The sequence below is a fragment of the Echiichthys vipera genome, assembly GCF_963691815.1.
Source record: "Echiichthys vipera genome assembly, chromosome: 2".
In the NCBI taxonomy this organism is placed as follows: Eukaryota; Metazoa; Chordata; class Actinopteri; order Perciformes; family Trachinidae; genus Echiichthys; species Echiichthys vipera.
Genome location: NC_139827.1, coordinates 26,659,352 through 26,683,987, shown reverse-complemented (window position 1 = coordinate 26,683,987; position 24,636 = coordinate 26,659,352). Strand labels below are relative to the sequence as shown.

General features: G+C 42.2%; 1 protein-coding gene across 1 annotated transcript; it reads right to left on the bottom strand.

The window, feature by feature from the left end:
* Positions 1 to 2,321: 2,321 nt before the first annotated feature.
* adra2c (adrenoceptor alpha 2C) lies at positions 2,322 to 3,677 on the bottom strand (the record flags this gene model as incomplete). Its single annotated transcript, XM_083928684.1, has 1 exon — positions 2,322 to 3,677. The coding sequence occupies one exon, from the start codon at positions 3,675 to 3,677 to the stop codon at positions 2,322 to 2,324; it is 1,356 nt and encodes a 451-aa protein (XP_083784810.1).
* Positions 3,678 to 24,636: the final 20,959 nt, after the last annotated feature.

Here is a 24,636-nt window from a genome sequence, read left to right as displayed (position 1 = left end):
ACTAACAGCAGATGTAGTGGTGCACAGCCTCCTGTGGCCAGAATGAGTATTAAACAATAAAACCTTTTTTTTTTCACTCGCAACTTAAAAAAATTATCCTAGCAAAACATTTTTGTTAACCTGTTTCACAAATTCAAAATGTTGTTATCCATAATCCAAGAATTGAGTTACATTGTTTCTAGCGGCCGCTAGAAATAGATATAACTTTGGAAACCGAACAGTGTCGACTGCATGAGGTCTTTATATTGGCAGCTTTCTTGTGGGGTGATGCCTTTATATGGTCCATACGTTTGTAAATCCTCCATTGAGAGTCAGCAGTGATGAAATGTTACTGCACCAGTCAGACACATACAGTAAGTATGTCTCTGCAAAAAGGTAAGTACAAGTGCTTTCATTAGTGGGTCATATGATCAATCAACATTGTTTTATCTCACTCTTTGATAGGTAGGAACTTAACAATTAACTAGATGAAAATCTTACAGAGTATAACTTTAAAAAGATTATTCTTATTAAGTCTTTTTTTCACTATCTGTTAAGTCATAATCACTAAAGAGAAAACAGCATAGAATAGACTTAGAAACCAGATTTTATTCTATTTTTTCTCACTTGCCTCTCAGTTCCTCTGTTACCAGGTGTGTATCAGGCATCATTTAAAGTCTGATTTACTGTCGATCATCAACCTAACCTTGATTTTTTATTTCCTGGCATGATTGTAATTTCCATTTATATCAAATTCTTTGAGTGGATACAATTCACTGATGCTCTCGGGTCTGATGAACAGCGGCTTACAGTCTTATAAATCAACAACAGTAAAAAAAAATACAAATATTAACAGAAAGGAAGAATGCCATCAATCACTCTTGCAATTTTCAATTAACAGTTTAAGTAATCTCTTTATTTGATCTTTCGAGTGTGCTCAAAGCAGAGAAGTAAACACTCTTTTAGAAAAAGACAGACGTTGGTGTAACATGAAAATCTTTCAAAGCGTTGTTCATTATACAAACAATACATTTTTTTTATTCATATTGATACATGTGTGATTATGAGGCACCACACAATAATACTGTACCGTCAATTATTTACACAATTTAGAAAAAGCATTAGCCCTTCTGGCTGCGAAATGCTTGAAATTTAAAGACGAGTGTGTTATAATTAATTTTCATTTCTTTGTGAGTATAACATAATTTGTGTGCGTGTGCTTGTTTGTGTGAGCAGCAGACATTAGAAGAGAGTGATAAGGTGTTTGGTTTTTACTGTGGCTAAGTGCTTTTTGTGGCTGTAACAGAGAGAAACAACGTGACAGAAAATAGGGCGGTGGCGACAAGAAAGAAACTTGACAGAAAGAAACAGGCCATTTGAGAAATCACACACACACACACACACACACACACACAATCACTAACTGGCAGTTGGGAAACATGCAGTACACTCGTCTCACTTTATAACCACATGTCATACACTTTGTCCTTTGTCTCTTCTACACACAGACATACACTTACACATAGTGAAGGCTTCAGTGGGTGCCTATGTGCCTCAGCAGTGCCTCTTTATTCCATCCATTTTGTCAGAGGAGACTGGAAGGTGCGCACACATACCCGGGAGAGGAAATTTCTCTTGATGCCACGCTACTGTACATGCCACTATCCAGACTCAGAGTCTGAGCCACGTGTACAAGACGCTCCCAGTTCACACACTTTTGAGCCCCACACAAAACACTGAAGCAAGAATATGACTTTTTAGTCTTTTGAGTCTTTTTTTTGTTTGTTTTGTTTTGCTACTGAAACAGTAAGCAAAGAGCCCCTTCGTCCCATTGGCCCCCTATTGAGAGCGTGACGTAATAGAAAGGTAGAGAAAAATGGAGTAAGAGACAGAAAGATACCACTATCTAACGTCGCAAGCAACGGTTATGTGAAGATTGTCAAGGCCTTCGTATTGTATTCAGTGAATTAGGTCACATTTTAAATCAAGTGTCTCTGTAAACCCTTTGCCTCCAGTTCATCCGAGTGCAGCCACCGTGGCGTGCATGCATCACAATTACTGTTATGAGTCCGCTTATTTTGTTTGAACGAAGGAAGAAGGAGGTGGAAATGAGCCGAAGCCAACATCAGAGTTCGAAAGCAGCCGTAATGGCGTTGAATGAATAAGAGCTTGTTTTTCAAACCCATTTTCTACACCTTAGTTCACCTTCATTTCTAGTGCAATCCCTGAAAGTAATGGTGTGAACGTCCCCCCAGGCCAGTGCTTCATCCTGCAGCTGAGAACAGTTTCAATTCGTCTGCAGGGTAAAATGTCTATTACAACCCCATCCATGCAAGAAGCATTCAGAAAGAGCGTTTCCATGACTTACAGAGGATCTTCTGGAAGGCTCTGCGGAAGTCCTGGTTGAAGATGGTGTATATGACCGGGTTTAGCGAGCTGTTACAGTAGCCAATCCAGAAAAAGAACTTGAACAGTGTCTCTGGGATCTGGCACGGCTCCCGGCAGATTCCGTACAGGCTGTATGAGAAGAAGAACGGGAACCAGCACACGACGAAAACGCCCATGACGACGGCGAGGACGAATGTGAAGCGCTTCTCCCGAGCGGCCGACACTTTCTTCCGATTGACGGTGCTCCGGCGTTTGCGGCGAGATGAGAACAGCTCCATGGACTTGGAACTGGCACGCGACTTCCTGCTGGAGTATTTAGAGGCGGAGCTGCTTTTTTGGCTGGACTTCCTTGCGTCTTTTCTGTCGTCACGGTGATGTTTGGAAGAACTGGAACTTTTCTTGGGTTTCTCGTCTGACGAGCTGCTGTCGTCGAAGTCGTCATCGTGGTCGGTCGGTGGATGTTTGGGCTCGTTCGGTAGAGGGGAACGAACCACCTGCTCTTTGCAGTGTCCGTTCTCACGTTCCTGCTCTTTCATGCTCCCCTCCTTGTTGGACTTTATTGACTCTCCTCTGCCTGACTCGGCTTGGTCCATCCCATTTTCCTGCGGCGAGTCCACATCCCTCTTCTTCCCTGACATTGTTCTGGTCCTGGTCTTTGCCACTTGGTAGATCCGAATATAGACCAGGATCATGATGACACAGGGGGCAAAGAATGAGCCAATACTGGAGTAGAGGATGTACCAGGTCTCATCATTCAGGATACACTGGGGACTGGACTTATTGCTGCTCCTGTCCATTGATATCAGCGGTGGGAAAGAGATGACAGCTGAGATCAACCACACCACAACAATCATCCCTTTAAGTCTTTTAGGAGTCCTCTTTAAGTTATACTCTACTGCCTGTGTCACTGACCAGTATCTGTCCAAACTAATAGCACACAGGTGAACAATAGAAGAGGTGCAGAATAACACGTCCAGAGCCAGGTAGATGTCACACCAGATTTTTCCAAAAAACCAGTAGCCCATGAGTTCATTTGCCAGAGAAAAGGGCATGACCAGGGTGGCCACCAGTATGTCCGCACTGGCTAAGGAGACGAGAAATAGATTTTGGGGTGGCTTCAGCGCTCTGCTCGTTAAAACAGCGATAACAACCAAGACGTTCCCGACTATTGTAAACAAAATCAGAAAGCTGACAAGTCCGGCCAGACTCCAGATAGCGAGCTGGGTGTACTGTCTCTGAGAGGTGGAATTAGAGGAGATATTTTGCACCTCCATTCCATCCTCTAGGCTGGAGCTATTAAATATATCCATTTTGTGTCTTTTTTCTTTTTTTTGTCAAAATATGACTTTTAAAAAACAAAAATGTGCGGAAGCAATCTGTAGAAAAGTCCCATTAGGACCTCAGCGCATATTTCACGACAGAAATCTACTGCGAATGGCATTTTCTTCTCTCCTCACCTGCGATCTTCCACCTCCTGCACGCAGCCTCTCCTTTAGAGAGAGAGAGAGAGAGAGAGAGAGAGAGAGAGAGAGAGAGAGAGAGAGAGAGAGAGAGAAAGAGAGAGAGAGAGAGAGGAGAGTCTTTTTAAGTCCTTATTCCATAGACGTGCAGGATGCTCAGCAGCTGAATTTCCATAGTTAGAGAGCGAGCTCCCTCCTCAACGTGTCCTCTCCCGTCCCAACTGCGCCCGCATCTCTCCACCGCCGCGTCCCTGCTGTGTCCTGAGAGAGGTTTGTAACAACCACGTGTCTCTTTTTCTTTCTTTTTTTCTTACACGAGAGCAGGGACCCGCTCCACCGCGGAGAAGAGAGAGGGGCGACTATTGAAGGAGAGGAGATGGAAACGGCAGAATAAGCAAGCAAAGTCAAAATATTATAGTTGATCATTTATTTGGGAATATGTAATAAGATCAGTGTAGCCTGCTGCTGCCGGAGGAGCGCTTGTTTAATGTGTGCCCAGTCTATCTGCATTGTCAGATTTATGGCTGAGTCGCACAGCTGATCAGTGCCTCTCTCTCTCTCTCTCTCTCTCTCACTCTCTCTCTCTCTCTCTCTCGCTCCCTCCCCTGATTCGACCTTTGGAGGCCTATTTCAGTATGAAGAGCTTCCATTTTCGCATTTAAGAGATGAAACAAGCAAAAGCTCTTAGGGAGAGGTCACATTGTTGTCTAAACGCACAGACTGACTGACAGCAGCGGAGAACATGCTCTGCTCTGTCTTCATGTGTGCACACTGGAGGTCAGTGTTGTAACAGCCAGCCCCACAGGGACCACACACACACACAAACACACACACACACACACACACACACACACACACACACACACACACACAGACACACACACACACACACACCTGAAATATGAGCATCAGTATATATGCAATAATATATCTACACAGCCATCAGGCAAATAGATATTCCATTGTGTAAGCTATTGATTCACATGAGCCCTGTAGGATGAACATAAAAAGAGTCCCTGTGACCTTGCAGTGGAAACTTTTATCATTTCCCTGCACTCTGCTGCCATTATTAGTTTGTGTTTGTGTCGTGGTAATTGTGTTGATAAGAAGATTACAGGATTACATGGTGCATTTGTCATGTTCTGTTGGAGCTGAGAAGCATTCAGCTTCTGGGGATATCATAGGTGTAAAATCATGTGCATGGAAAGCAGTTGTGAATGCAGAATAGAGTGGGGCGTATGATTAATGAATCCATCCCCTTTGTGGGCTTTATCAGGCATTACAAGTCAGAGTCATCCATGACTATGTCTTCCAGGTTATCTTGTCTGGATACATGCGTTTTCATTTCCCGTGAGGACACACAAATGCGTGCACACTTGCCACACCAACGTTTCGGTCCAACTTTTTTTCTTTCCACTACCATCAGTCCCCTCTGATCTGTATGGTGTTGCCGCCTGGAGAAAGCCCGTCTCCTCTTTGGCATTCAGCCTGCTCTTACGTTCCTGGACCAGTGTGCTTATTGACCAGTCTCCCAGCTAAGTAGCTGTCATTAATCACAGACCGCTCAGCCATACTGAATTAAAGAGCAACAACATCCCCAGGACATGCTCAAGTCTAAATTGATCCTCATCAAGGCTAGGAGGTGGAATGAGGAGGGCTGAAGGGGTCGTTGTCCATGGGAAACTGAGTCAGGATGGTCCCCACCCTGCCTTCCCCACCCACCTACCCATCACCAAAACACCATGCTCCTTATCTTTCTGCCTGTTTATATTGAACTATGGCTAAAGTGATGCTGTAGGTCAGTGTGGATGCACGCTAAGCTGATTTTGAACAGACAGACAAGTCTTATTATGGTCATTAAGCTGTGTCCTGGGGCAAAAGTTCTGTCCGTATAATTGGGGCACCAGTGAACGATCTCAGTTATTACCAAGCCTTTTTTCTTGTGTTCAACATTGTGCTCTGCTCTGAGGGAATACGTTAGCGATCCTGGTACAGAATGAGCCAGAAGCCAGCTTTTGCTTGTCAAGAGGGCTATTTTGATTACTTTCATCACTTTAAATCAAGGCTTTGTAGTTTTTTTTCTGTCTTTTCAAACTAGCGACATACTAAGTCCTCCTCCTTTTGTACTGGTGTGTTCTCTGTTATTCTGGTTCAGTTACCGCTGTTTCACAAAGTGTGGCCCTTATTTGCTCCTAATGGAATAGTTGCTGGTTTGCAGACCTGTACTTTTATGTAAGTTCTAGCATTTGTGAAACTGAAAATGGGAGAGATGCACAGAGCTTTTTATTAAATGGGGAAGCAAGAAGCAATCTGAACCTAATAAGATTCACCTACAGTAAGAGAGCTTTTAAAACACCTGCTGTGTTCTCACATGGTAACACGATCGGCTCTTTTGTGGCCCATTGAAATCCAATACAAAGACCACTTACAGGTACGCTTCATCACACAATCAACTCTTCATAACAGCTAGAAGAAATATTGCCACAGGCGTCTACTTTCTTCTTCTGAACTCTTATCATATACATTGTGTGCATGAATGTTCAACATGAGCACATTAAACTAAGTCAGCCACATGCTAACAAAGCCTTTTCCCAAAAGAAATCAAAGCTGTTACCAGTAACGACAGCCAGGTGTAATTGTCCTACAAGCCCTAATGTACAGGGGTCTCCATAAAGCCCACCCACATAATGGGAGGTATGGGTAGAGCTGCTGACAGTGACAAATGGCTGTGCTACCTGGGTAGACGACTACTACAGCCAGGAACAAATAGTTCAGAGGAGGAACATTTAACCCAAGGGAGTTTCTCTCTTGCTAGCATCACCTCACAGAACACTGCCTTCTTATCTGTGCTTTTCTGTGACAAATTACCTTGTAGGAACAACAGTGAAAAATACCAAACTCCAACTTTTTGGACTGCTGTATAATGCAGGATATTTGCCTCCTTCTATCTCTCCAATGGTAAACACACTATTCAATTGTTCCCAGATGCCTCTTCATTTATAGCTTGTGTGTGTGTGTGTGTGTGATTGTCAGGACTACTGAGGCCGAAATTATTATAAAAGTCAGGGGAAGCTAGGGCTGAGCAATATGGCAAAAATATTATATCACGATATAGCATTTTTGCTTTTTTTGTAAATAAAATGATGAGTAGTTTATGTAAAATCACCACATAGAAAGGATTGAAAGGCTTTATTACATTGTGATTTATTTACTTGATGTTAGATTTAGGGCTGTACCTGATTATTCACATATACTTTCATTTGGTAGGTTTCATTCGTATTTTTGTGCTTAATGTAGGCGAACAAAAAAGTCCAAAAAAGGACTATTTATTCTTTTTAACTGCACTGTTAAGATGTGGAAATAATAAACCCTCTGATCCTGAGTGGCAGCACCTGACACCATCAGTGGCAGGTGCACATGTCCGGATGCACGTGAGTCCAGTGGTGCGCGGTCACGCAGCAGGTTACTGAGTGATGCTATTTTTGATTTGTCGGAGACACAGAGTCACTTAAGGCTATGACCGAGCGTGTGTCGTACGTTTGGTGTGTGTAGACTGGTTTGTGTGTGCTGCAGTTGATTTCTGGCAATTTAATGAAGAGAGACACAGTTTATGGTGGCACTAATAACACACGGGGCGACTCCTGTGGGGAAAATTACAATAGACATGTTTAGGCCTCAGAACTCAGGCATGTGACTGCCCTGCTCCTCATCGTGCAGAAGGCCTATATCTGTTCATGCAGCATGTTCATCTCAGGAACACACAGCGACATTGTGTTTCTTTACATGAGCATGATTCACTGCTTCATTTTGTGATATATGCATGACATTGCTCCATTCACTTAAATATCTTTTGAGTATGACTACTGCCTCATCACTACGTCACACCAGCTGCACTGACTGTGGCCTGTATCTCATGCTTTCCCCCTGTAATTAAGCATCACTGCCCTGATCTTCTGGGTCTGTCTCTGACCAGCCTTGTTGCGTGCATTCTGAGGTAAGCCCTTTTCTGCAGAAAAGAGAAGCCGATCTTTTGTCTTTTCATCTTTATTGATTGTCTCTTTTTCATTGATATTGACAGATTATTCCGACGACACTCGCTTCATCTTCACACAACCCTCAGCCTGTAAAGTGCATGATTTATGGCACCAAGATATAAACGATAGATCAAAATATTGAAAATTCTATCATCGTATGATACATATCATCATATCGCACAGCCCTAGGGGGAGCTATATTTTATGTCAGGGCTATATCTTGCACTGTTGTCTTTTTAAACGTTATGCTGCCTCCAGAGACTAGCCAGCACATCCACCATCCACAGCACCCTCGGCCTAGTTGTCCTTTTCCGATAAGAGATTTCTAGGATTTTCTGTTTTAACTTTGAAAAGAAAGACCTGTGAGTTGAATTTCAATTGAGCCAACTGCCCTCTATGTGAATTTACAAATTATCCCTAATGGATCTGCACAATGATGTGCACAGACTGGGCTTAAATGTACCAACCATGTGAATGTTGAAAGTCTCCAGATGATTTATTATCTGCCGGTTGTGAAAATCTGCTATGGAGAATACGTTTTTGCAGAGTTCTGAACATGTACATTCTTTTAATGGATAAAATACAATCAACAGACAAAACACACTCTGATCTTTTGCTTCGATCTGATGCTCTGTCAATAGTAGTCAATATAGAACTCCCTTTGCCCTGTCAAATTCCAAATGAAGGCGGTAGAAAGTGATCAGACATTTTGAGAGTCTCTTTGGTAGTTTGGCATGTTTTTTTGAAAATGTGGAATAAAAATTATCCCAGGCTTACAGGTGAATAAAGGGAAGGAAACATATGTAGGCAGAGGCTTTTTAAAGTAGACAGGATCTATTCCTTTTGGTATGAAAAGGTTGTCTGTCCAATTATAAGCAGCGCCTTGCTTGAGATGAGTGGCTGTGCCACTGGTCTGGCAAAGTCATTACTGTCCATCTGACTGACAGTTGGGCCAAAGTGGCAGATCTGCAGTAACGGGTTGAAAACGTGACACCTCAGACAAAGCCTGACATCAATCGACAAGGTGTTGCATCATGTTCTGCACACCAGATTGACTTGCAATTGGTGAAAAATCACCATCTGTGAAGTGTCACTTGAAGAGGTCACAGATTGTCCGAGAGAGCAGACAAATTTAATATAGGAGAGATGATGGATTGGCTATGAGAAGTCATCATCGGCCCTGGAAAAGACCAGGATCTAAGAGTTAAATGCTTCATGTGTGCCTAATAATATGCTGAAATAAATCTGGAGATGTTTGACTTGGTCACCTTAACTTAAGGCTGTCTAGACGAAAAACAGCCTAATATGGACGTAATGAATTCAAGTGAAGACATTGAGCTGTAAATCACCTGCAGGCATCCCCTCATGATACACACAGAGCTCATCAGACCCAAGCTTGTCAGTCTGTTAAGGAAACCACCCCAATGAGATTACTGTTAGATCCAATCAAACATGGAACTGTAATGCACCATCTGCAGATATACCCAGCGAGCTTTTTGCATCACATGACTTCTTCCTTCTGGTTGATAATAATTTCTCAGCCTTCCACAAGGCATTTTTTTCAAGTGATGGGTTTCTGCAAGATGCCTGGCTCTCTAGCATGGTCCCACTACCACAGCCTATAAAGCTGAGACCTGCAAACAGCCCAGTGAGGAAAGGGCAACGTTTGGGAAACATAGATGTCAAGAGAAGAGAGGGAGAAGTAGAAATGTAAAAAGCAAACACAAGGCAAGAGAGGGAGAAACACTGGAGAAATGATAAAGCTAGCAGCAGATGAAAGGAGGGTGGCATGCTTGGATTCCTCCATCAGCTCATATAGGGTGGTAGAAACCTTTCCCCATCAGTTAATTAGCAGTAGTGTTGAAAGCTATTATTCATACTTTGGGAATTGAGTGCCAAATACTATTCCACTTGCCATCTTACTCTTGTTCATATTCTCATAGGATACCATTGTATCTGGGGGCTTCCTTTCTTTCTTCTACGGATTTAGTCAAACACATGTGTGGATGGCCGCACATGTGCTGCACAGCCAATTAACTGCTACATGGAGACCAAAGGTATTTCTCTGTTAAAGAGGCTTTTAATTTGCAATAAGCTAGGACCAAATGGTCAGAAGTTATCTAATAGGTGACAAATGTTAACATAAAAAGGTCCTATATTGTAGGTGTTTCGATTGGGCAGTCATAAGGAGGCTCATTATTCTGGAAGCCTGTTCAGGGATTGTATTATTCCAGACTGTGTGCAGCATCAATCAGTTATTACAGTGTTCTTACATTTTTAGTATCTTAGTAGAGAATGACAATGTGTTTTTTTCTGATTACATCAAATCCCTGCATCCATCAAGCCATGGAGCCTTTATTGGTAACTGCAGGCAAACATCCTGTATCCAATGTTAGCAACAGAGGAGTCTCCTGGATGATTTAACAACTATATAGCAGTGGGTACGGAAAGTATTCAGACCCCCTTAAATTTTTTACTCTTTGTTAAATTGCAGCCATGTGCTAAAATCATTTAAGTTCATTTTTTTCCTCATTAATGTACACACAGCACCCCATATTGACAGAAAAACACAGAATTGTAGACATTTTTACAGATTTATTAAAAAAGAAAAACTGAAATATCACATGGACATAAGTATTCAGACCCTTTGCTCAGTATTGAGTGGAAGCACCCTTTTGAGCTAATACAGCCGTGAGTCTTCTTGGGAATGATGCAACTAGTTTTTCACACCTGGATTTGGGGATCCTCTGCCATTCCTCCTTGCAGATCCTCTCCAGTTCTGTCAGGTTGGATGGTGAACGTTGGTGGACAGCCATTTTGAGGTCTCTCCAGAGATGCTCAATTGGGTTCAAGTCAGGGCTCTGGCTGGGCCATTCAAGAACAGTCACAGAGTTGTTCCGAAGCCACTCCTTCGTCATTTTAGCTGTGTGCTTAGGGTCATTGTCTTGTTGGAAGGTGAACCGTCGGCCCAGTCTGAGGTCCATAGCACTCTGGAAAAGGTTTTCGTCCAGGATATCTCTGTACTTGGCCGCATTCATCTTTCCTTCAATTGCAACCAGTCGTCCTGTCCCTGCAGCTGCAAAACACCCCCACAGCATGATGCTCCCACCACCACACTTGACTGTAGGGATGGTGTTGGGCAGGTGATGAGCGGTGCCTGGTTTTCTCCACACATACCGCTTAGAATTAAGGCCAAAAAGTTCTATCTTTGTCTCATCAGACCAGAGAATCTTATTTATCATAGTCTGGGAGTCCTTCATGTGTTTTTTGGCAAATTCTATGCAGGCTTTCATGTGTCTTACTCTGAGGAGAGGCTTCCGTCGGGCCACTCTGCCATAAAGCCCTGACTGGTGGAGGGCTGCAGTGATGGTTGACTTTCTTGAACTTTCTCCCATCTCCTCACTGCATCTCTGGAGTTCAGCCACTGTGATCTTTGGGTTCTTCTTTACCTCTCTCACCAAGGCTCTTCTCCCCCGATTGCTCAGTTTGGTTGGACGGCCAGCTCTTGGAAGAGTTCTTGTCATCCCATACGTCTTCCATTTAAGGATTATGGAGGCCACTATGCTCTTGGGAACTTTAAGTGCAGCAGAAATTTTTTTGTATCCATGGCCAGATCTGTGCCTTGCCACAATTCTGTCTCTGAGCTCTTCAGGCAGTTCCTTCGACCTCATGATTCTCATCTGCTCTGACATGCACTGTGAGCTGTAAGGTCTTATATAGACAGGTGTGTGGCTTCCTTAATCAAGTCCAATCATTAGAATTAAACACAGCTGGACTCCAATGAAGGTGTAGAACCATCTCATGGATGATCAGAAGAAATGGACAGTACCTGAGGTAAATATACAAGTGTCACAGCAAAGGGTCTGAATACTTATGTCCATGTGATATTTCAGTTTTTCTTTTTTAATAAATCTGTAAAAATGTCTACAATTCTGTGTTTTTCTGTCAATATGGGGTGCTGTGTGTACATTAAAAGGAAAAAAAATGAACTTAAATGATTTTAGCACATGGCTGCAATTTAACAAAGAGTAAAAAATTTAAGGGGGTCTGAATACTTTCCGTACCCACTCCAACAGTGTTATTCTCTTCATTTTAGATCCTGAGAAAAATTGATTTGTCTGTCAGTTTGACATGGAGAACAAGCTAGACACTGGCGCAAATCAATGCAGTGGCAAACTCTTCAGCAATGAATTTGTTAATGAAACACAGTGCCATAGTTGCCAAATTTATCTAAACTTGACCAGGACTTCAAAAGAAGTCACTTAATAGAATTTTAAGCTCTGTGATAGTATTTTCTTGCCAAAATGGACCTTGGGAGTCATAGTTAGTTTTGTATGTATGCACGTGTATACCTTTAACTTTTTTATCAAAGAACTTGAGAGTTTCATTCCGATGCCAGCCATAGAAGTGCAGTTATGTAATGGGAAAAACAAATGGGACTTTTCCCTCCAGAGCCAGGGGCTGCCAAAAGCTCCTCCCACTTTGCAACTCAATTATCACTCGGCAACACAACCTCCTGATAAATATCACTCCCAGCACTTTGCTTCTGGATGGAGTTTTGATGTTGCGGGGGCCGGGGATTGGTAAATGTTGGCATCTGCATTGAGAGCTGAAAGCAAATTTGCATCTCCTTGCTACATGCAGGATTTCAGGCACAAATGGACACAAATGGACAGGTGGTTCCCACAGCAAGCAAATTTTGGATCAATGAAGGCAGTGGTAGCTGATCACACCTGCTGTGTTTTGTTGTACTGCTAAAATAAACTGCAAGAGGCTGCTGCTGCACCAGTCTATTTCACTAAACTGAAACCAGTATACAGTAAATAATATAATATAAAATACTATATATCCACCCATAAGCAGCACACTGTGGGAAATGACAGCTGTGTTGAGCTTAAGGCATCAGTCTGCAGTAAATCTGAGACACATGCTGCAATTGGTAAGATGTGTGGAGGTGAATAGGGAGGACTTCTTGGGAGGCTAGCTTTACTCTAATTCACACAAACATAGTTAACTGTATGAAAACTTCTCCTAGTCCCCATTGACCTCTTACCTAGATCTTTGTTTCGACAGTGTGTTCGACGTTCCTGCCTGTTAAAGGGAAGGTTTTCGTTGCCACTGTGTGCACAAGATTGTTACTCATCGGGGAATTGTTGGGTCTACGTAAACCATAAATAACTCATAGAGTCTGGTCTTTACCTACTCCATATGTACAGTGTCCTGAGATAACTTTTTTTATGAATTGGCACTGTAAATAAAATAATATTGAATTGAATTTATTTCAAAATGTAATTGACTCCATTGGTCCATGTACCAATAATGATATCTCTGATATCTGGTCATGTACTGTACTTCCGTTTTACAAACATGCTGCTTTTGAAACCATTTCTTAAAAATATCAAATCTTGACCCTTATCTAGCCCAAAGTACAAGCCAATCTCCAAGTTTCCTTTTATAGCCAAAGTCTTTGAAAAAGTAGTTTGCTAATCAGCTTACAAATGTATTAGACAAGCATAATTCCTTTGACAAGTATGTCTAGCTTTCGTTGGTTGCACTCAACAGAACCAGCTCTTCAGTCTCAAATCATATCTTGATGCATAATGATGCAGAAGAGAGGTCTGTTTGGTTACTGATGGATCTCAGTGCAGTTTCTATAGACCACTGTCCTAATCGACAGACTTGGCCTGTATGCAGGTGTCGGAATTTCTCAGTTGCTTCTCAGTTCTCAGGCCAATTCATCCATCAGAAGCAGAATGGGGTATCTGGCACAAGTTAAGCTACTTCCAAGGCACATGGAGAGGTGAAATCTAAAGTCTAAAGAGGTCCAAACATTACATAGAACAACTGTATTGTAAGTTTTTACGATAAGGTCTTACATAATTCAAAATCACATAATTATTTGGTGGTTGAAAAAAAAGAAAGGTCTTACAATAAAATTATTCCACCATACTACAAGTGTTGCTGGAGTTTTGGTATCTTTTAAATGCATCCATCACACATGCATCAATTAAAGTAAATGAGATATGGAGCATTACTAGAGATTGTTTCTCTGTACTCTGGCAGACGTCCTAAACTTTGACCCAAAACACAAATAATAGAAGCAGTGATGCATTATTATTCCACTGATGTGCCATCAACTTGTTTTTAACAATGTTACCTTATTAGACTACAATAAGCTGCATCATAGCTTTCATAGACTTTACAATTCATTATCCCTCAGCTCATTAATTCTTCAATATTTACATTGGACATTTAACATCCTTCTTTCAGGGTGAAGGGTAAATGTGACTGAAGTTTTGTCTTAGGGTCTGCTCACACTGTGCTCCCGGACCACGACCCGGACTTTAGGGTACTTGTCCCCCCTCCCTCTCCCCCCCGCGCCCCAGCCCCGTTTGTACTCACACTGCCAGGGCCTTGGCCAATGCTTCTTGCTGTCCATACGCCATCACGCCGTAACACGTCACACGCATTGATCGCGTGTGTGGCTTTGTTTACAAATCTTTCCATAGACCTCAGAGTTTTTGTGCGTCTTGTCGACTGTTTTTGAATATTTTCATCTGACCAAATCTGCAGTAAACACTCCACCTCCGCACCACACCAACGTGAACCTTTCACCACCATTGTTGTTGTTGTTAAATGTCCGCGCATGGTCCGTCCTTTTATTTACATGTCCGAACAGGCTACTGCCGTAGGGCTCGTGCTCGTACACGTGCGCACGCTCGTGCTCGTACATGTGCAAACGGCTCCGCTAAAGCCCACCTCTTTCAAGCGGGCCGTGGACGGTCCGCTGGCCGCAGTTGAGCGCGGAGCGGGTGCACTCACATGGCTTTAAGGTACTAGGCTTTAGCTGAAAAAACGGTTTTGGCCGCGGCCAAAAGGACAGTGTGATCACGCCCTTACAGCCTCTTCCTGCTTGGCCTAAAAAGTTGTGGCTATAAATACTTGAAGAAGGCAGAGAAAGTGAATGAAGTCTACATCCTGATTGAACTGTCACTAAGCTCCATTCCTGTCAGTATCCTAGCAGTATATCTTACACAGTGATGTAGTAAATATGTATATGTTTGATGAGGACTAGAGAAATTATTCTGACACATTGTCACACTGTGTTTTGTTGCAATTCCTCTCATATCTTACAAGCTTGGCATTGCAAGATGAAACCATTTGTCCTGCCCCATCTGTCTCTTTCCTGGTCTGCATCTGTATCACTCCTCTTTCTCACTTTGTCTACTTGCATCTTCCAAGCTGTGAAAGTAGGGGATCAGTTGTGTTTCAATGTGTGTGTGTGTGTGTGTGTGTGTGTGTGTGTGTGTGTGTGTGTGTGTGTGTGTGTGTGTGTGTGTGTGTGTGTGTGTGTGTGTGTGTGTGTGTGTGTGTGTGTGTGTGTGTGTGTGTGCGTGTGCGTCTGTGTGTTTGTGCTCTGCTGGATATGCAGGTTTGTGCACTTTTCTCCACTAACCTTGCCTTTATCCCGGTCTCACAGGAAACATGCTTTATTCAATAGAAAATCAAAGCAGTTGAATCTACTTTAAGTTTGGAAAATACTCTGCGGACTGTCTCCTTCTAAGCCCTTAAGTCTGAGCTGTGGACAGGCGGTGACAGTGCCAGCTGATTTGAATACAGGCTTTGCCTTTGTATTGTCAGTGTGGTTTTTCAGCTGGAGCGGTGACATCTGAGCCTCTCTGCCCGATCATGCCTACTGCCCTCCCCCGTTAATAATGGGTAGTATATACTGTATGTGTGTATGCACATGGGCGCGTAAAGATTCCCATCACCATTTAAATGATACCACAGACTGAAAGAAACAAATGTTAAACTGTGTGTGTGTGTGTGTGTGTGTGTGTGTGTGTGTGTGTGTGTGTGTGTGTGTGTGTGTGTGTGTGTGTGTGTGTGTGTGTGTGTGTGTGTGTGTGTGTGTTTGTGTGCGTGCGTGCGTGCGTGCGTGCGTGCATGTGTGTAGGGGGTGATTTTCTATGAGCGGGGCTCTGTGTTTTCAGGTTTGCCATGGGTTCACGTGTGCGCAGAGGTTAATTATAGGCTATTATTTTGTTAAAACGAAACAATGTTGAAGCACAAGATCCGAACATTTTACATTCTGTTAATAAACCTCAGTTTTGTCAGTTTTCTGACCTATCTTTCTTCTACATTGCAATCCATCTATCACTCTCTGCCATTTATGCAGTCGGACAGATGAGTGCACTGAAGTCACCTTTTCTTTTCATTGTTGTATGGTGGGTGGCAGCAAGCCACGTTGCTATTTCTCACCTCATTTAGGAGTATAGTACCAGTGAAAAGACACGCTTTCTCATTCCCTTGAATCGGAGAGCGTGTCCAAACTTTTGACTGGTACTGTATGTTCTCCTTCAGCAAGGATGATGTGCCAAGTTAAGCGTCGCCTGATGACATGGAAGAGCGAAGGCTTACAATGTGTGCAGGGTCTGAGCCGGACATTCTCGGGCCAATTTAACCCCTGTGTGTGTTCATGTGTGTTGGCCTGGCTAAATTCAATAATGCTTAGCTCAGTGTGATGGCAGGAGAATTTTGACAAAGCGATTGGAGTCAACTTAATTTGACAGGACTGCATTAGGATGGGATGTATTTAAAGGGAAGCTTAGGTTTTTTGTTACATGCCAGATTTGTTTTTGATCATTTTGTCAATCATTCCTAGTGGTCACGAAGAAGCATTATGCAGTGCAGTACAAACTTGTTTTGATGTTTGAAAATTGGGGATAATGTCGTATAGTCTCATGTTCCCTCTGTATATTGTCCCCATCCTACTCTTCTTACCATTTTTTTCTCGCTTCCCCTCATTAATTATGTAATCTTTTCATCTACTCTGATTTGTAATTTGGATTTGTAATCATGTCGATGTCATTTGCACAATGCACCAGCTAACGTTTGTACCTGTAAGTATAGTGACTAACTGGAGATTTTAGTTTAGCCTTTTGAATGGCTGTGATTCAGTCTCAGTGATAAATGTTCCGGTATTTTGTTTTATGTTTTATATTTTCTAAATTGATTCAATAACCAGCTAAAGCCTTTCAGAGACTTGGAAAAGCAATGTTGCACTCCTGTTGATATGTAGGGTGGTATTTTACATCACTGATTAAAGCTTACAGTAAAAAAATTAGAAATAAAAATTGAATACTGTTAAAGTTGCATGTATTGTGTTGCCACAGCAGCTCATATACTAAAGCGGAATCCTTACTGCAGCAGCCCTGACTCGATTCTGACCTGTGGCCCTTTGCTGCATTTCACCACCTCTCTCTTTCCCCATCTTCCTGAAAATGTTCCACTGTACTATCTCATACAGGAAAAAAGGCTTTAACATTTTCATGAGATTAGAATATGTTATGGTTGCAACTGTCAACTTGTGTTAATGTTTGTAGCCCCTGTTGGCCAAGAAGGGTATAACTATCTTCAACAGATGGTTTAAGTCCTTAAATTATAAAATGTTTGGCCAACAACAAATTGTATACTACCTGGTTTTCAGGAAGGGACATTTCTTGTTAATAACTAAAACATTGGAAACTACCAGATCGGAATTAAGTTTCATTGCCATTTTCTTTGTTTTTTTGTGATGCAATTTCCTGACTTATGGATGTATGGAGGCACTCAGCAGGCTCCCATTTTGCTTTCACTTCTCCAGGTTCACATCTTTGATCCCTGCTCCTGAGCAATGAAAAGGGTGCCAGGCCACAGAAGTACCAAAGGTTCAGAAGCCACACATGGACCGGACTCATCTGGGCTGCACAGTTTTGTGATAATAGAAAAGGTAAACACTGCTTTACTGAAACATTCACCCATTTAAAAGGGTATTACGCCATTGAATGGGCGTTATCAGTGGTTATTAGCCTCTTAAATATGGGTTAGAAGGAGCCTGCTACACCTACTCTAGGTTCAGAACCATCTATTCACATAGACATAGGTTACTGGTTACTGTAAGCTTGGTCAGGACCCCTTGGTGTCACTTTTTAATTCTCTTGGAGTCGTGTTGTAAATTCACACAAAACGTTACTTGCTTATGCTTATGTTTGTGCCGTTAGTCAAGAATATTAGATAAGGAACTTACATAAGAAAGTTAACTACGTAAAAAACATAACATTACAGGTGTCCTGGGTGAAAATTCTGTGTTTGACTCACCTATCCCCACCTTCCTCCTTATGCAGACTTCCCCACTTTATACTACCCCCTACCATGTCGCTCTTCAGTGCTCTGAGCATCTAATATTGGCGCAGACGGATGATCCAGCTCACCAATAGGTGGTAACAGACTACTGAGGGCGCACTCACACTGTCCTTCCGCACCGCGCCCCGGGCTTTAGGGTACTTGTCCCCCCTCCCTCTCCCCCTGCGCCCCAGGCCTGTTTGTACTCACACTGCCTGGGCCTCGCGCAAATGCTTCTTGCTGTCCATACGTCATCACGCCGTAACACCTCACACGCAATGATTGACGTCATGGCGATGCGTCTCTTTGTTTACAAATCTTTCCATAGACCTCAGAGTTTTTGTGCGTCTTGTCCGACTGTTTTTGAATATTTTCACCGACCAAATCTGCAGTAAATACTCCACCTCCGCACCACACCAACGTGAACCTTTCGCCGCCATTGTTGTTGTTGTTAAATGTCCGCGGATGGTCCGTCCTTCTAATTCCTATGTCCGAACAGGCGCACATAAATTAAGTCAGAACCGCCATAGGCATCGTGCTCGTGCTTGTGCTCGTGCTCGTACACGTGCGCGCTCGTGCTCGTACATGTGCAAACACGCTCTACAAAAGCCCGCCTCTCTCAGGTGGGCTCTGGTCGCAGTTATGCGCGGAGCGGGTGAGGGTCAGTTGAGAGTGAAAAGACAGATGGGCAAGATCAGGGTCTTTTAGCTTTTTGTAGCCAGCAGTCATGCAAATATGTGGACCCTATGTTAATCTCTCCTTTTGAACTGGGCCAGAATGCAAAAAATCTTGTTACCAAGAGATACACACACACACACACACACACACACACACACACACACACACACACACACACACACACACAAACACTTCCTGACAGTCGACTTCCTGACAGAGTTGAACTGTGGTCGCAGCCTGTCAGTGCTGGAGATGAGCATGGCATGGCTAATTAAATTGCAGTTGCCCCTAATGAAATGAAGATTATACAAAACACACACGCACAGCCATAATCAATCACATACACAGACCCATCCGCTCAAATATACAGAGTGCACTCATTTTTATTCCTCATGCATGTATCCTGATATCCCTGCAAGCAAAACCAACCACACACACACACACACACACACACACACACACACACACACACACACACACACACACACACACACACAGACACACACACACACACACACACACACAGACACACACACACACACACACATACACACACACACACACACACACACACACACACACACACACACACACACACACACACACACACACACACATACACAATTCTGCTTCTTCTATACACACAGACCACAAACACACATACAAACACTTAATTGTAGCTCAAGCAGACAGTAAGCCTTTTACAGTATGCAATTACTGGCGCATAGATTATAAAAAATGACAGTAGTGGACTCCTGCACCCGGTCAATACTAACTGACTGGTTGGAATTGATACACATCGATTATAGATAGAAATCGATTATAACTGATCAAATATAACAATGTTTAACACAGGAATATAAGCTTCATTGTGACAGAAATTAACCTTAGCCCCCCACCCTTTAGATTTCTCTTATTGCATGCATTACCCAACCCATATAGTCTAGCTGTTAGCCAGACGTAAAACCATGACCGTGTGTGTGTGTGTGTGTGTGTGTGTGTGTGTCTGACAGTTGGAGAAGTGTAGCTTTTTAATGAGCCTTGTGATCAGGGCTGTTAAAGCTTTAACCAGATGTGACTCCTTGTTAAGTGAAGTGCAATACTAACTGTGAATCAGCCAAATGCAGTACAGTGGTGCAGAGTTTCAAGATGGTCTAAACAAAGCCTGTGATACATTCATTAGCTCACAGTTCTCATGTTAAGCATGTCATTATATCAAACAACAGATGACCTTTGTATGGTGATTTCCATTGCTTGATAGCTGCCATCTTTTTGTCAAATACTCACCCCTAAATTATTTGGTTTATTAGCATTACATGTAGTTATTTCACTACTGCTGTCATATATGTCAACTTAAGTAGATCTATATTAAATGTGCCCTCTGGAGTTTTTTGTAAACAAATGCATTTTCTGTATCCTTGACATCTAAGTCAAGTTCACACTGCAGGTTAATGCACAATTCCGATTTATTGCTCTAATCCGATTTTTTTTTTGTTTGTCTGTGCAAATTATGTCTTTAAATGTGGCCTTTCTACGTATTACTGTGCTCAGGCTCCTGAAGTTGTGCAGTGGATGCGCAGTTGATCATTGATGACCTCACGCCACAACGATGTTTACGGAAGCGAAGATGGTAGGATTGTAGGACTTTATGGCTTGATGCTAAAAACAGTGTGGCGGCAGCAGGCCAATTTAATAAAACCTTCACTATTCCTCCACTGGCCGCCTGCTTCACCGCTGTCCTCCATGTTTGTTATGATTCTGTTCCCTGCTCCCGCCCGTGGCACACTTTCTTGTTTTTTTCAATCAACTTTATTTGTGATTAATTTAGAAAACAGTGCAGCGCTGGTCAGAATGACATCAAAGTCACATTAAATGCGACCTAGCTTTTCAGATTGCGGACGCATTCAAATAAATCCGATAAGTACCCGATTCAGTAGCACATTTAAAAGTTCTGATTGGAAAATGTCAGATTTAGTGGGACTTGTGCTGTTCACACTGTCAAAAGCAAATCAGATATGGATCACATATAAGCGAAAAAATCGGAATCAGGTCACTTGTAACTGCAGTGTGAACGTGAGCCTAACAAGTGTATTGAATGCGTTTCTGACTTTGGGTCCCTGCCTTATTGTTTTGACTATAATTATGAGCAAAGGAGTTGACGTCCACCTCAGAGCTGTAATTAGGAGCCAGGCATTACAGAAACGTCGATATTTCCCATGTGAAAATAACTGCAGATCATCAACTAACGTGCAAAACAGCCTCTATTTCTGGCAGTTCGAGCTAAATACAATCCCTATTAATTGTAATCGATTCATTTAATTCAAAATAAGATGTACACAGTTTGATTATAACCAGTTTCACCACTGCAAATATATAATGCCACAAAAATAGCAAAAAACTGCATAAATGATGAATACAAGGTTGTGTGGTGTAGGAATTTTACACAATACTTTTCAGAATTTCACACCAATCAAAAGGACCTAGCAGAGTATATATTGCGTAATTCAAATTCTACAGGAGGCTTTCTGGAGTCAGCAGAGTCGTTGGTAGTTTAGTGCGCCAGCAGGCATTTATTAGCAGAAGAACATCGGATGATACAGACGTCTGGAGAAATGTTCTATTCTCTATCTAGAGTAACTGTGAGCACACAGTACCCGTGATCAGAGTCAAGAAGTTCTGATATCTATTCTAAAAACTCCAGCATATAAACTTGTTACAAAGGCGTGGTTATGTGTCTGCTTGTGCGTGCATATGTGTATTTTAGAAGTAGCAGTTGCTCCAGCCTCCATCTTCCTCCCTGTGCGTAGGAGTAGCCTCTGTAGAGCAGGAGTCTTCTTCTTTATCTGTGAAGAAAGCACAACACGTACAGCAACTTCCCTAATCTCAACTAACTTTGCCAGGTGCATATTTGCAACATGGCTAGTTCATTGTCTTTGTGACCTTGACCGACTTACTGTTCCTGTGCTTTTGGAGAAAGCAGAAAAAGATTGAGTCAAAAGTTTGTGTGCTTTTGGAAACAGAAAAGTTTGAGCTTGGACTAATAATCACTATCACACTTTAAATGATCATACCTAATAATCACACTTATCACATTCTTATTAATCATTACTAATACACACGTTAACATATGATTATTAATTCTTCAATCATTGATTATCACACTCTTATTAATCATTACTAGTACACATGCTGACACATGATTATTAATTGAATTATTACTAATACACACACTAACACATTGATTTTTAATTCTTCAATTCCCCCTGTTGATCACTCACCAGAGTGATCATTCCTCCGAGACCACAAAATCCTGGATGTCTAAAGTGATGCCACGAACGTGGCCTGCCAAGTTCCATAACTCTAACAATTATCAAACCATGCACATATGAGATAGATTGCCACTAAAATAATGAATATTACAAAAAACACACTAAGTGTCCACACACACACTGTTTGTTCTCTACTCCTACTTAACCCCTTTACCCTATTTATCAACTCTATATACTGTGGTGTTCTTTACTATTGGTGTATGTGGGTCAATCATAGATTATATGTATTTACAGAAGCCCCTAAACCCTGATCGGTTAGATCTGTTCTGACTTGAAGGACCTTTTGGGCTCCTCCCCCTGTCTACACCTTGAAAGGTGAATCCACTTGTCACTGTCCTGCACTTTTACTGCTGTGGAGGTTCGCTCCACTACCCTATGGGGTCCTGTCCACCTGGGGTGTGTCCACTTTCTTTTCAATGTCTTTACATACGTATACCCAAGGTATAGAGTCAATGGGGCCGGTACTGGTCCTGACCCCCCTTGGCTTCCTGCCAATGTTTTTACCCAGCCTTGGAGTTGAGTCACGTAGGACCATGCCAGTCCTGGTGTGGCCCCTGGCTGTAGCGGTTCCTGGTGTCTTGGTCCAGGGATGGTGCGACCTGTAAATAACTCATAAGGGGTAAATTTCTTTTCTCTGTTCACACTAGCCCTCTTAGAGTATAATCAACAGTCTAATCATGATAAACCTATAGTTGCCATCATTTTAGCTATTTTCTCTGTCCTCATTTCCTCCTCATGCTTAATAGGCAGACCTGAAGCTGTCACAAAACCTGCTCTCTCTCACTCTTTCAACTGACAATGCACTGCTGCACTGGCCTATGCAGAGTCTGCATATGCCTGCCATCAGACTGTACAACACTGCACAGCCACGCTGAGCGACGCTCAGGGAATAAACTAACACTACTCAAAGTGACCTATCACTGAAATGCACATTTATCTCTCTTGCACATTAAAATCCACACAGCACATTGTAATATAGTGTTTATCTGCGATACTGTACTTTTATTTTATTTTATTGTTGTTCATATTTTGTATTTTATATTTTATCTTATTTTTAGTACTTCTGATTGCTTTGTACCGCTGCTACGATGACCTAATTTCCCCTCAGGGATAAATAAAGTTATCCATCCATCTATCTATCTATCTATCTATCTATCTATCTATCTATCGTATATGTTCACTCTCTTTCCCTCACCATGCTTACAAGCTGCTGTCACTGCCATCACTTCCTCTCGCTGAGCTGACGGTTTTTTCTTTCACTTCTCTTGTACTTAGTGTCTCAAACTTTCCCTGATCTTTGATTACCACTGCCTATGCTGCGCTTAGTCCTGCATTATCTTTTCTGAAACAGCAGCCGTATACATACAAGTCAATGTCTGGTCGATCCTGTGGTTTTGCATGCAAGTCGGGTCTCACTATAGTGGCTTGCGTTGTCAGTGGAATGCAGTCATGTGGGTTTTCGTCATCTGGAACTGCTAAACAGCTCGCTGCATTAACTCCTTTGTGTGTGTACATTATATTTGCATCTAAGCCGTCCTCTACTTTTCTCAGTCGAGAGTCTGATAGAGTAAAAACGGATGATGAGATTAACGCTATTACACTATGCCTGGTCAAAATTTTGAGGTGATGCCTGGATTACATTTTTCTCTAATTCTGATTGTGAGGTGATGTGATGAGTGATCTTGTACACCTGTCCTTCTTTAGAGTATGTGACTGCCGGGATTGTGGTTTGTTCCCAGTCCTGTAACTGAGATGTTGTTTTTGCCATGGGCCCTAAATCTTTAGCTTGACTTCCTGCTCCTAATGCTAAGCTAATATGGGGTGTTGCAGTGTCACCCATGTTGTACCACTCTGCCTGCTCTACAGTGAGCAGGACTTGTGCTACTACTCCTTTCTTTGATACATATGTACTATGAACTATGGTCACTTCTGTTTTTGCACTATTTGGTCTTATTTACTCATATTTATTCACTCCATATTATATTATTACAAAACAAACAAAACAAGAACAACTGCACCATGTCATGTGAATATGTATATATGTCTATTTCTATTTCTTACCTTTTTAAAATTTAACTTTATTGCTTATTTTTGCTATTTTTTATCTTATTTTGTAATATTCTGTTGGTGCTGTGACAAAAGAATTTCCTCCTCTGCGGGACATTAAAGGTTTTCTGATTCTGATTCTGATATATATATATATATATATACAGTCCAAAGTCAGTGTCCAAGGGGAACCCTCTACTTCCGTAACTCTTTCCTCATACACTTCTTCAGTTTGGGTACGGTCATAGAGAAGAGTACAGTGGGGAACGTCAGGGACCGGTTCATATGGGTGCACTGAGTGAATCCACGGTGTCCATTGTTGATACAGTTTCAAAACATTGGTAATTGGCGGGTCTGGGTCCTCTTTCAATTGAGTCCAGTAAACGTTGGCCGACTGTTGCTGCTGATCAGGATCTTCCCCTAGGATCCATTGTCCAATGTTACATCTTGAAGTAATTGTCTCTGAACAGTCTATTTTTACCCTATTAGGGAAATGAACTTGCACCCCCTGTGGGCCACATAGGATATGTGTGTATATACATAGCTTTGATGAAACTG